This window comes from Oryctolagus cuniculus, chromosome 9 (assembly GCF_964237555.1).
Source record: "Oryctolagus cuniculus chromosome 9, mOryCun1.1, whole genome shotgun sequence".
Lineage (NCBI taxonomy): Eukaryota > Metazoa > Chordata > Mammalia > Lagomorpha > Leporidae > Oryctolagus > Oryctolagus cuniculus.
The window spans coordinates 933,431-946,190 of record NC_091440.1 but is presented as its reverse complement, the minus strand read 5'-3'; the positions used below and the strand labels follow the sequence as shown (position 1 = coordinate 946,190).

Here is a 12,760-nt window from a genome sequence, read left to right as displayed (position 1 = left end):
GAGGCTCAGGTGCACGGCACGGCCCCCGGATTTTGCCTCCCCCTGGATGTCAGGCTAGGCTGAGCCAGAACCAGAGGTGGGGGCTGAGCTCAGGAGGAAGCGAGCGGTGTGGCCCCCGCCCCGTCCTGGTCCACAGGGATTCCCTCTGCTGGCAGAAGGGCAGGCCCGTGGCAGGAACGAGGGGCGAGGACCCCGCCTGCTGGCTCCTGGGTGCACGGCCTGGACTAGGCACACATCTGGCCCCTGGCCCCCAGCGCCTGGAGCCGAGGCGGGGACTGCCCCGCCAGTGTCCACCCCTGGAAGGCAGCCCGTCCAGAAGCAGAGCCTCTCCTGCGGCCTCCCTGTCTGTGACAGCCCCGCCCCTCTGGGGACCACCCCTGGAGAGCGAGCTTGAGGCTGAGCTGGGCAGTGTCTCCTGGCCCTGTGCCACCAGGCCCATGTCCGTGCTCCTGGTCACCCAGCACCGGCGTGGAGCACACATGCTGGGGCCCTGCCGTCCGCTCCGAGCAGTGCAGGCCACCGGCTGGACACACAGTCGAGAGGCTCCTTGTGCCCCTGCTTCGGGATTAGCTCGGGGTGCGTGGTCATGGCAGCTGCTTTCCCTGGACCTTGCTGGTGTGTGGGGGTGGGGGCGGGGCCATGGTTCTCCAAGGGGAGGTTCTAGTGTCTGAAAGCCCCACCCACAGCGGCTGAAACGGCACACATGACAGCCACAGCCGCAAGCCCCAAAGCTGAGGTGTCGGCCATGCTGGTCCTTCCTGCAGGCCTGGGGCTGCCTGCATGTCCCTGGCCTCTGCCCCTGACCCACCCTGCCCTGGGCCTCCTATCCCATCACAACCCTGTGACACACGGCAGGGCGTCTCCCATTTCAAGACCCAGACTGGTGCCATCTTCTAGGTCCCTTTTGCCACACTGGGCTCCAAGGAGCCGGCTGGGGACATCCTTGGGGCCGGGATGCCCACACCCGGTGGCTCTCTGGCCGCAGGGCTGTTCACAGCTGTGCAGTCCTGCGTGAGTGCCTCCTCACAGGACCCAGGGGGCCCGCGGTGCCGGGGCCGCTGTGGCAGACTGGCGAGCCGTGTAGGCTTCCACACCAGGGCCGTCAGGCTGGGGAGGCCCTGTCTGCGGGTGGGCGTCAGCCCAGGGGCTAGGGTACCCGCATCCCACGCCGGAGAGTCTGGTTTCATACCCAGTTCCTGGCCCGGCTTCCTGCGAATGGAACCCCGGAGGCAGCAGATACGGCTCAAGTGATTGATCGGGTGTCTCCCATCCACACGGGGGGCCTGGATCGGGCTCCACGCTCCTGGCGCCAGCCTTGGCCCCCAAGGGCCTGCAGTGGCAGTCCATCCCCCGTGGTGCCCACAGTGTCAGGGCTGAGCCCTGGTCCCCCCCCCCCGCCGTGGTGCCAACAGTGTCAGGGCTGAGCCCTGGTCCCCTCCCCTCCCCCCCATGGTGCCCACAGTGTCAGGGCTGAGCCCTGACCCCCCCTTCCCCCACCGTGGTGCCCGCAGTGTCAGGGCTGAGCCCTGGTCCCCCCCCCCCCGCCGTGGTGCCCACAGTGTCAGGGCTGAGCCCTGGTCCCCTACCCCCACCCTGTGGTGCCCACAGTGTCAGGGCTGAGCCCTGGTCCCCCCCCCCGCCGTGGTGCCCACAGTGTCAGGGCTGAGCCCTGGTCCCCCCTCCCCCCACCGTGGTGCCCACAGTGTCAGGGCTGAGCCCTGACCCCCCCTTCCCCCACCGTGGTGCCCACAGTGTCAGGGCTGAGCCCTGGTCCCCTCCCCTCCCCCCCATGGTGCCCACAGTGTCAGGGCTGAGCCCTGGTCCCCCCTCCCCCCACCGTGGTGCCCACAGTGTCAGGGCTGAGCCCTGGTTCCCCCTTTCCCCCACCGTGGTGCCCACAGTGTCAGGGCTGAGCCCTGGTCCCCTCCCCTCCCCCCCATGGTGCCCACAGTGTCAGGGCTGAGCCCTGGCCCCCCCTCCCCCCACCGTGGTGCCCACAGTGTCAGGGCTGAGCCCTGGCCCCCCCTCCCCCCACCGTGGTGCCCACAGTGTCAGGGCTGAGCCCTGGTCCCCTCCCCTCCCCCCCATGGTGCCCACAGTGTCAGGGCTGAGCCCTGGTCCCTTCCCCCCTCCCCGTGGTGCCCACAGTGTCAGGGCTGAGCCCTGGTCCCCCCCCCCCGTGGTGCCCACAGTGTCAGGGCTGAGCCCTGGTCCCTTCCCCCCCACCCCGTGGTGCCCACAGTGTCAGGGCTGAGCCCTGGTCCCCCCCCTCCCACCCCCGCGCCGTGGTGCCCACAGTGTCAGGGCTGAGCCCTGACCCCCCCTCCCCCCACCGTGGTGCCCACAGTGTCAGGGCTGAGCCCTGGTCCCCTCCCCTCCCCCTACCGTGGTGCCCACAGTGTCAGGGCTGAGCCCTGGTCCCCGCCCCCCTCCTCCATGGTGCCCACAGTGTCAGGGCTGAGCCCTGGTCCCCTCCCCCTACCGTGGTGCCCACAGTGTCAGGGCTGAGCCCTGGTCCCCCCCCTCCCACCCCCGCCCCGTGGTGCCCACAGTGTCAGGGCTGAGCCCTGACCCCCCCTCCCCCCACCGTGGTGCCCACAGTGTCAGGGCTGAGCCCTGGTCCCCGCCCCGTGGTGCCCACAGTGTCAGGGCTGAGCCTAGGGCCCCCCCCCACAGACTGCCCGAGTAGCACTGTCCTCTCTCTGGCCCAGGTCCTTCCAGAAGGGAGCGCTGTGGCACAGAGTCCCGGCGCTGGTGGCTGCTGGGGCCCCTGCGAGACTCCCACTGAACCCAGCGTGCTGTGTTCCTGCCTCGCTCCCCCTGGTCCCCAGAGCACTCAGCTGAGGCTCAGGGCGGTGTCCAGGCAGGCGCAGCTGCGGCCCCACACCCCGAGGTGCTCAGCCGCTTGTGCTCAGAGGCGCCCGCAGGCCCCGAGGCAGGGAGGGGGCTGGGGAGGGCCCCACGCCCCTCGGCTTCCTCGTCCACACAGTGCTGAGGCCCACGCGCACCAGCCGCACAGCCTGGCCTGCTGTGGCTCAGCCAGCCCTTTCCGCACCTCCGGGAGAGGACCTGGGCGCGGCTGGGTTTTGACGCCAGGCCTGTCCACCTTCTTCAGTTTCTGAAAGCCAACTCCCGTCCGTGTGGAAACCTCTGCTTCAACCCACCCCCGCCCACCCCCGCCCCGGCTCCGAGGCTCAGACGGAACTGGGGGGACACGGCGGTGGCCTGTGCCTACCCGTCACTCCCAGCATCCTCCCTGGGCAGCTCTGCTCTGCTGGGCAGGGATAGGCCACGCATGTGACATGTGTGCGCACACACATGTGACATGTGCGCGCACACATGTGGTGTTTTCACATGCACACACATGCACATATGCATGCACACACACTCATGGACTTGCCATCTGGGTGAGGTGTGCTGTCTGTCCCGAGGCCAGCTGTGCCATCCTAGGTGGCACTGGTGGGGTCCGTGTCCCCCGGGAGGGGCTCACAGGGGAGTGGCCCATTCTGGCTGACCCACACAGCATGGACAGACCTGTCTTCCCCAAACCTCAGCCAGTGTGGACTCCTGCCCCGTCTGGTGGCACCCCTTTCTTGCTCTCTGCCCCACGGCTCGGGATTGGTGGCACAGCACAGGTGGCATTCGGCAGAGACCAGCTTCCTCATGGAAGGTCCCTGGGCTCCCTTGGGGCCTCTTGCTGGCCTTGGGGACCGCCTGCAGCCACGCCCCTCACACAGGGCAGACGCTGCTTCCAGAACTGGGCGTCTCTGTCGTCAGCCCTGGCTCAAGTCCCAGCAGGTGGGGAGAAGGTGGCCGGCCTCCTGCCACTCACCCAGCCCCACATGCGTCCAGCCCAGGTCCTGGCCACACCTGCTGCCTTCTGAGAGTGACAAGCACGGGGACCACAGTGGGCACCAGGGCTGGGGAGGAGCTCAGTGGGGTGCCCGTTCTGGGAGACGCTGGCCCCATCAGTCCCCTGCACCAAGATGACGTGGACAGGCAGGGAGCCCCATGACAGCCCTGCCAGGCCTTGTCGTGTGCATCAGGACCACCAGGGAGTCCCCAGGACCCAGAGCAATGGGTGCTGGGTTCTGTGTCACACCGCTGCCAGCCCCACCCTCAGACCGACTGCCCCTCCCTGTCTGACTTCCAGGTAATCCTGGCTGTCGCCCACCGTGATGGGTGGGGCCATGTGCCCTGACCCCAGCACCTGTGAGCATGCCCTTGTTTGGAAACAGGGCCACTGCAGACGGGAGTGCCTAAGATGGGGTCACACTGGGGTAGGGGCCCTGAGGAGGCAGACAGAGAAGCCGGCCGCGAGGTGGGGAGGCAGGAGGGAGGCCCCCTGCGGCTGCAGGAGCACCACGGCCACCGCTCCCTTCTTCGGCCCCGAGCCTGGGGCCCATCCCTTCCTCCTGAGGCCCCCGTGGCCCGCGCCTGGGCTGGCACCTCCGTGAAGGTGGTCGGATGTCACAGCGCTGGTGTGCCCCCGGCAGCTGTCCCCCACTGTGGCGCACACCTGCGCGTCTCCATCAGCCGCCTGCGTTGATGCTGGGTCTGGAGACGTGGTTCCTGCTGCCTGGCACGGGGGCAGCCGCTGTCGCCCTGGTCTAGGGGAACGGACTTTTGCCAGCCTAAGGCTCGCGTTGTTCTTACTGGACAAGCCCTCCTTAGCAGTGCTGTGGCTGCCCGCATGGATGTGGGGGCTCTCCCCGGGGACCCCAAAAAGGAAAGCCTCAGATCCGTGGCTCCGCGTGTGGCTGCGGGGATGCCTGCTCACGAAGCTCCAGGTGCGGTGGCACTGTTGGTTCTGCAGTTCTGGGGCCTGAACCAAACAGTCGGAGTGAGTCTCTTCCCTGTGTCCCTGCCACCGTATCAGGGACAACCAAGAATACTAAGAAAACCCAAGTAGTCGAATTTTGACGCAGCAGGGAGTATTCACCCAGCTGTTGAAAAGCATGTGGGGACATGAAATCCTCCTGAGAGAAACACGTGCTACAAAGATAAATATTGTTACAAGTTCGTCGAAGGGTGCACCAGACCCACGGACAGGAGACCCTAGCGGCTGGCTGCCGGGGCTGCCGGGAGGGTTTTTGTTTGGGAGGGTTTTTGTTTCCTGATTTTACATTTCGGCTTTGGTTGGTGCAGTGCACGTCCCAGCGGCCGCTTCTGTGGGGGTGAGGAAGCCCCGCACACAAGGCACCTGACCCCGTCCTGGGCCTGCTTCTCCCACAGCCTCTGTTGATGCACATCCCAGACTTCCTCGCTGGGCAAAGCCACAAAAGGGACAAACGTCCACGGCCCCGCCCCTTCCTTCCTCCCCAGCCCCCACCTCTGAAGCCTGCTGTAGCCGCCACCCATGCCTGGGACACTGGTGTGTGTGTGCAGAGGATGCGGCTGGGACATGGGTCTGTGTGCAGGGCAGGCGGCTGGGACACGGGTTTGTGTGCAGAGTACACAGCTGGGACACGGGTCTGTGTGTATGGAGCACATGGCTGGGGCACGGGTTTGTGTGCAGAGTACACGCCTGGGACATGGGTCTGTGTATGCAGAGCACATGGCTGGGGCACGGGTCTGTGTGCAGAGTACACGCCTGGGACACGGGTCTGTGTGTATAGAGCACGAGGCTGGGGCACGGGTCTGTGTGTGCAGAGCACATGGCTGGGGCGTGGGAGTGGCCAGGACTGGGCTCCCAGCACCATGCTGTCCCAAGGGAGCAGGTGCTGTGCTGGTCCCCAGGCTGCACCACGGGCGCCCTTGGCATCCCCTGGGGTCTTGGCCTCCTGAGGGGAAGGGGCAGTGGCTTTGCTCAGTGCTGCCTGGAGCCAGCCCCAGCTGCCTGGGACCTGTGGGCGGGTTTCCACTTTTCCCTGCGTGCCGTGGGAATCGGGGCTGTGGCTGCAGCGTGTCCTTCTGTGATGCTGCATATGATGCCCGCCGGGTAAGCCTAGCTCCTGGTGAGTGTGTGGGATTGACTGTGGTGGGTCCACGGAGGGCCAGCTGCCTACATCCTGCAGCTGAGTGGGACCCGCCCCCGCCAGCTCCCATTTCTCACCTCCTCTCCTGGCTGGGCTCCCAGAATGGTTGCTAAGCGCGATCGGTATCCAGGTGCAACCTCACGCCCTACCCGGCCTCCCGGGCGCTGCCCTCCTCTTCTGCTGGGCAGGGCTGTCCCTCGGAACACATGGGCCCAGGTTCTTTGTGGCACTGCTGGGCGTGTCGTGGGGTGACTGTGTGTCCTGTGGGCACAGCAGTGTCCCTGAGGCAGACAGCTGTGCCCGCGTACGCACACCTGAGTGAATCCCGTACCAGTCACTTAGCGCTGCGTGACCTTGGGCGAGCTGCCGAGCCTCTCTGTGCCTGGTTCTGTCAGGGTGAAACCAGCCAGGTCCTAGGTCACTGAGGACTGTGAGTTCACTCCACACGGCGCTTAGGAAGGGCCTGGGGCCCAGGGGAGCTGCCCCTCATCAGTCTTTAGCAGGTGCCAGTGCCATTACTTAGCCATTGCGTTTTTATTTATAATTTTTTCACCTTATTTCATTGTGTGCATGTGAGCCCTCACTTCCCAGTCAAGCTTGGGGGAGGTGGACAGGCCAGACCCAGGGGTAGACTCCCAGCCCTGTGGAGGCGGCAGGTGTGAATCCTGCAGGGCAGGCCTCTGCTGTGGCTGTGGCTGTGGCTGTGACAGGAGGCCGTGGCTGTGGCTGTGGCTGTGACGGGACAGGAGGCCACAACTGTGGCTGTGGCTGTGGCTGTGGCTGTGACTGTGGCTATGGCTGGGCTGGGACAGGAGGCCACAGCTGTGATGGGACAGGAGGCCACAGCTGTGGCTGTGGCTGTGGCTGTGGCTGTGGCTGGGGCTGTGGCTGTGGCTGGGCTGGGGAGGGGCAGGAAGCCTGTGGAGCTGCGGGGGCACAGTTCCCTCCTCTCCGGGGGCCTTGGTCTTTTCCTCCCCAGAACTTCCTGACTGGGTGAGGCTGCCACCTTGCAGGGGCAGCCTGCTTCACTCAGAAGGTTCTAGAAAGCACCTCACAGGAAGCTCTGCACGGCCGCTGCAGTGGGCACTGCCCAGCATGCACCGGGGCGGGGCTATGTGGGTCCGGGAGGGGCCCGAGGCAGGGGGAGGCTTTGTCTTTTGTCTTTGGCTTCACTCTTGGTTGTAAGGGTGGGAGAGCCGTGGCCAGGGTCACCTGCACACTCTCAGGCGGCCCAGACCTGGGCCTGTGGGTGACTCAGGGTGCTTGGGGGGTGGGCAAGGAGAGGTGAGAGGCCAGAGGAGGCCTGCCGGGCAGAGGTGCCTGGGCGCCCTCCAGGTGACGGAGGCTGGGGCGCGGCTGGGGGCGGGGCAGCCCCTGGGGTGCTTCTCATCCCTCCACAGACGGAGCAGTGAGTCTGGCCCCGTGGAATGCAGTGTCGCTCCCGGTGGGGCCCACGAGGCTGTAACAGGTCACCCGTGACGTAATAGCCGGCCAGGGCCGCGGCGTGAGGAGCTCCTCCTGCGTTAGGGGCAGCACGCGGCGCCCTGTGTGGGGGGACTGTGGCGCTGCTGTCACACAAAGTGGCTGACGGGATGTCCGGGCTCGTGGCGCTGACTGCAGCCTGGGAGCCCGATGGCCCATGGGTCGGCCAGCGGCGGCAGCGAGGCCCACGCCGGCACAGTCCTGGCCACGTGTCCCGTGGGCACAGCAGGCAGCCCAGGCGATGTCGGTCACACGGGCAAGGGCTCAGGTCCAGCCCAGCTCCTCCCTTATCTGATGAGAGGATTCAGGACCAAGTGAAACTGACACGCAGAGGGTCTGATGACTTTTTAAAAGCATTTATTTATTGACTTGAAAAGCAGAGTTACAGAGAGGCAGAGGCAGAGGCAGAGGCGGAGGGGGAGGGGGAGAGGGAGAGGGAGAGGGAGAGGCAGAGGGAGAGGGAGAGGCAGAGGGAGAGAGGTCTTCCATCTGCTGGTTCACTCCCCAAATGGCTGCGATGGCCAGAGCCGGGCTGATCTAAAGCCAGGAGCCAGGAGCTCCTCCTGGGGCTCCTATGAGGGTGTCGGGGCCCAGGCACTGCGGGCAGCGGCTTTGCCCACTGTGCCACAGCTCGGTCCCTTGATGACTTTTTAAAAGCACCTTCTCATGGTTTGCCCACAGCTTCCTGCTTCTGGTTGGCACACCTCTTGTTTATGCTGCGTGTGTTTCCAGATCTTGCTCTCGGCCCAGACCTGTGAGTTCTGTGAGGAAAAAGGCGCCACGTCCGTCTGCGCCCGGGCGTAGAGCAGGGCTGAAAGGCCAGCACCCTGGGCTGGGCACGCGCGTTCCACACCCGGGAAGGGGCACTCTCATGCTCTCACAGGTGGACACGCACAGGCCGTGGGGAGCTGCGATGGCCCACATGTTTTATTGGATACTGGGACACTGCACACACATGTGTATCGGTTCTGTGCGCACACACGCCTGTATGTGGACACTGGTATGGTGCACACATGTGTATGGGCACTGCATGTGTGCACATGTCTATATGGACACGGGGACGGTGCACACACATGTGTATGGGCACTGCAGACACGCGTGTATATGGACACTGATATGGTCCACACACATGTATGGGCACTGCACGTGCACACGTGTGTATATGGACACCAGTGGTGCATATGTGTATGGGCACTACAGGTGCACACACACGTATATGGACATGGACTGCACACACGCGCATGAGCACTGCAGGCACACACATGTGTATATGGACACTGGGATGGTGCACACGTGTGTATGGACATGGATGTGTACATACGTGTGTATGGATACTGGGGCGGTGCACACGTGTGTATGGACATGAACAGTTCACACACATGTATGGGCACTGTGGGTGCACACGCGTGTGTATATGGATACTGGGGTGGTGCACACGCTGTATGGGCACTGTGCGTGCACACACGTGTATGGGCACTGGGTCGGTGCACACATGTGTGTTACTGGTCATGGCAGTGCAGGCGTGCTGTTACCCACAGGAGCTGCTGTCTGCCCTTCACCTGCTCCGGGCTCGAGTTTCCTAAGCCATTCATGGCAACACTTCCTCCTGATTCTTCCCGAGGGAGGGGCGTTGCTGGTAGCAGCAAACCACAGAGGGTGCAGGTGCCCGGGGCGAGTGCTGGTGCGCAGGTCTCAGATGGCAGCGTGGCGACAGCGAGGGCCTGGACTCCGTGGGCGCGGCGGGGTGTCGAATGCACAGCTGGCGTCCTGCCAGCCGCGGTGAGGTCGCTCAGCCCTGTGCCCGCCAGGCTCCTTGGCTCACACAGACCCGCGTCCTTGGACAGGCGATGGCCCCTGCCCCCAGCGGGAGCAGCTGGTCCCCCCTCGGTCCACCACGTTCCCACTGAGGGACCTGGCAACCCGCGGGCCCACCGACCTGGGCATGAGGCCGCGCGGAGAGGGCACGCCGGGCTGCTGCGGCCTGTGCACCTGCCCGGGGAGGGCCAGAGGTAAAGGGCAGGGTAGGCCCACTGGGCAACTTGCGACCCGCGGCGGGCAGGCGCCTGGCGGGGGAGGGGCAGCTCTGCGGGCAGGGCCCCGCGGTGGGGGCTTCCAGGTGGCCCGGGCAGGTGCGCGCGCAGGAGCCCCAGGTGACCGCGGCGGTGCGCACCGACGACTTCTCGGGGACGGGTGGCAGCCACACATGAGGCTTCCAGGTGACCTCGGCGCGCTCACCTGACTCCCAGGTGGCCGCAGGGGTGACCCGCGGGGCTGGCGCGCCGCTTCCGCTTCCGCCGCGCGCCCCCCGCCCCCGCCGGCGCAGGGCGCACCCCCCTCCCGGAGGTGCGGGACCAATCCCGGGCAGGGAGGCGTGCGCGCGCGGCCCCGGGACGCGCAGCCGTAGCCCCCTCCTCGCCTGCCAGCCGCGCCCCCTCCCCACTCGCCCTGCCCCGCCCAGAAAGCGCCCCGGGAGCGGCGCGGCGCGGCGCGGCGCGAGCCCGCCCAGGACTGGGGTCGGAGTCTCGGAGGATGAGGTTTTGGCTGCGAGACGAAGGCATGGCCCTGGAGGAGACGCTGCAGAGGCTGCGCGCGGTCTCCCGGCGCACGGGTAGGAGGGGCTGCGGGGCCGGCTCCGGGCACGGCGCTGCGGGGAGACGCGGCCCGTGGTGCGCGCTGTGTGCCAGCCCTGGCCTGGCGGGCTGCGTGTGCAGCGGGATTTGCTTCTACCCAGAGCAGTCCAGCCGATGGCACATCGGCGGCATGCGCGTCCTCAGAGCTCCGGGCGGGCGCCGCGCTCTGGAATACGCCCCGGCCTGCACGAGGGTGCGGGAGCCGGGCGGGGGCGGGGCAGCTGTCACGGGCTGACTGTGTGTATTTCTGTTTTCTCCACCAAATATAGCTTAGGCCTGCGGCAGATGTTGGAAAGCGGCCTGAGTAAGGAGTGGGAGGAATGGGAGATGGGGCGTTCGCTCTCTGTTTAACCCGCGCTCCCCGGAGCCATTCCAGGCGGCCGCCCTGCGCTGGGGCAGACCCCGAGCCCACAGCTCGCGTCTTGCTATTGGCTTGCGATGAGTGACACGGAGCTCATCTTGCAGCCGGGGATGTGCCCGCTAGCTGGAGGTCCTTGGAGGAGGCGAGAGTGGTAGCGCTTTGAACGTAAGTCGCCGTCTTTTGTCTGGTGTGGCTGCGTGTTGTGCCGTGCGCACCGCTACCTGGGAGACCGGTGGGTAGTCAGGTGTTTGCGTCGGGTGTGGCGCCCTCCCCGCCCCCACCGGCCCGGTGGATTTCCAGGGCAAACCTGTGGTTACAGCGCGGTAAACACTGGGTGGGGTGGTCTCGCCCAGACTTTTCTTGATGACTTTCCACTTTGGACTGTGGCTTTTGTGGATGTGGGTCAGGAGGAGATAGGGCCGGGTGATGTCGGCTGCCCCCAGTTTCTGGAACTTGAGATGGGCTTTGCTGGGTCAGGATCTGGCATGAGTGAGGGGCAACGTGGACCCCCCCTGGGCCCTGGTGGGAGGTGGAGGGGCCCCCAGGGGGCTTGCTCCAGCAGTGACGTCACCGCCGGTGCTCAGGGAGCCCAGAAGTCACGTGTGTGTGTGTGTGTGTGTGTGTGTGTTTTAGACGGTGGGAGAGCTGCTTGGGGAGCCGTAATGCGGCTGACTGCCCACTGGACACGCACGCCATTGTCTCCTCGGTGGCTCTCAGGCAAGTCCACCGATGCCCGTGCCGGGTGGACAGCCACAGACACCCTGAGAGGCCATGTCCTGTGCACCCCATTGTTTGCCGCTCAGCTCCCTTTGCCGTGGTGCTCAGCGGCTGTGCAGGCGGGCGGCCGGCAGAGGCTGTGTGTGCCGTGGGTGCTGGCACAGAGCCGCCACAGATGGAGAAACACGTTGCAAGCTTCCCGTGGGGGGAGACAGGTCAGCGTGGACCGGTGTGGGTGAATTTCCAGGCAGGGCCCAGCGTTCTCCTCCTGGCCGAGGTAGGAGCATGGCACCAGGACTGGCAGGGGCCCGGACGCTGGAGGGCCCGACCCTCCCTGGAGCCGCGTGGTGTCGGGCCGTGCGTGACCGTGCTGCCTGCATTTCACGCTGGGCTCCAGACTCGTGCCACGGAGGCCGCTGCGTGCTGCCCGTGCGTGGGGCGTGCGTCCGCGGAGCTGAGCCTTCACTCGTAGGTGCTTTGCTGAACCTGCCCTTTAGTGACGAGGCTGGGAGCCTTCACAGTAGCAGAAGACCCCTCCCCCGTTCCGTTTCCCTCTGTGATCACCGGGGAAGCCCCTGAGCAAGCAGCGCCCAGTGGGTTTGTGCCCTTGGTGGGCGCACGACGGGGGTGGGACTCAGGCTCGGGAGGGCAGGGCAAGGCCTGGGGAGCTGCCTTCCAGTCCTGAGACCCCGCAGGCAAGGGGACTGACCTCGAGCGGAAGCCCGCCTCTTGTCACCGTGGGTGGGGTGGGGTGGGGGTGGGGTGGGGTCTGATGTGAGCCCTGCGGGGGTTTCCCTGTTCTAAGGCCCGGGAGGGTCCGTCGGCCATTTTCCTGTTGAACAAATGGAGTGGGGGGCCGGGAGCTGTCCCACCGTGGACTGCATGGCGCTGTCTTCCCCGCCCGGCTCAGCGCCGCGCCCTCTGCCGCGCTGCTGTCACTGAGGTGTCTGGGGACGCCCGAGGGACCATGAACTTGTGGCCCTGGCAGACCTGCTACTTTGCTGCAGTCTCTGTAGCAAAGCAGACGCTGCTGAGGGGCGGGGAGCGAGTGAGGGAGAAGCTGAGTGGACATGCGGTCTCGTCTTTGCCCCCAGGGCCTGCACCACGTGAGGCTCCCCCGAGGGCGTTCACTGTCCTGGGGTCCTGCTGTGGGGCTGGCCCTGGCCCTCTTTGTGGAGCCCCTGGGACCCCGGCCCCACACCTGAGACAGCTTGGCCCCACCCGTGGACATTCAGCCCCGCCTGTGCCAATCCTGCCTCTGGCCTGCATGTCCAGGACGTGTGCTGCCCCCTCTGGGCCTGCCCTCACACCTCCCAGGGCTCCCAGGCTGCACTCGCTCCCTGGCCATCATCCCCCGCCCTGTGGGCCCCTGCCCGTGGCCGCGGTCCTCTGGGAGTCGTCTGTGACGCGTGTTGGAGCCTCACTCCCCTCCGTCGTGGCGTGTGCTGGCAGGTCCAGGGTTGCCTGTGGCCGTGTGTGGGAGAGGAACAAAGAACTTCTGCAGAGGCTCCACCCGCCCATCTGGAGGGGCCCTGGTGTCTACACACGTGGGGCACCATGCCCATCACGCCGTGCCACGTGTGTGTACCTCG

At 66.2% G+C, this 12,760-nt stretch overlaps 1 protein-coding gene across 5 annotated transcripts in view; it reads left to right on the top strand.

The window, feature by feature from the left end:
• MCF2L (MCF.2 cell line derived transforming sequence like) overlaps positions 1–12,760 on the top strand; it is a 138,969-nt gene that overhangs the window by 19,550 nt on the left and 106,659 nt on the right. The window contains exon 1 of one of the 5 annotated variants that reach the window (XM_051841710.2): positions 9,824–10,068. The exons of 2 other annotated variants lie outside the window; for them this stretch is intronic. In XM_051841710.2, the coding sequence (XP_051697670.2) occupies positions 9,990–10,068 (79 nt within the window). In that variant the 5' untranslated portion in view covers positions 9,824–9,989. Of the gene's footprint in view, positions 1–9,823; positions 10,069–10,259; positions 10,284–10,414; positions 10,617–12,760 lie in introns of those variants that run through there. 2 more of the 5 variants (XM_070048555.1, XM_051841711.2) reach the window with 2 other exon arrangements.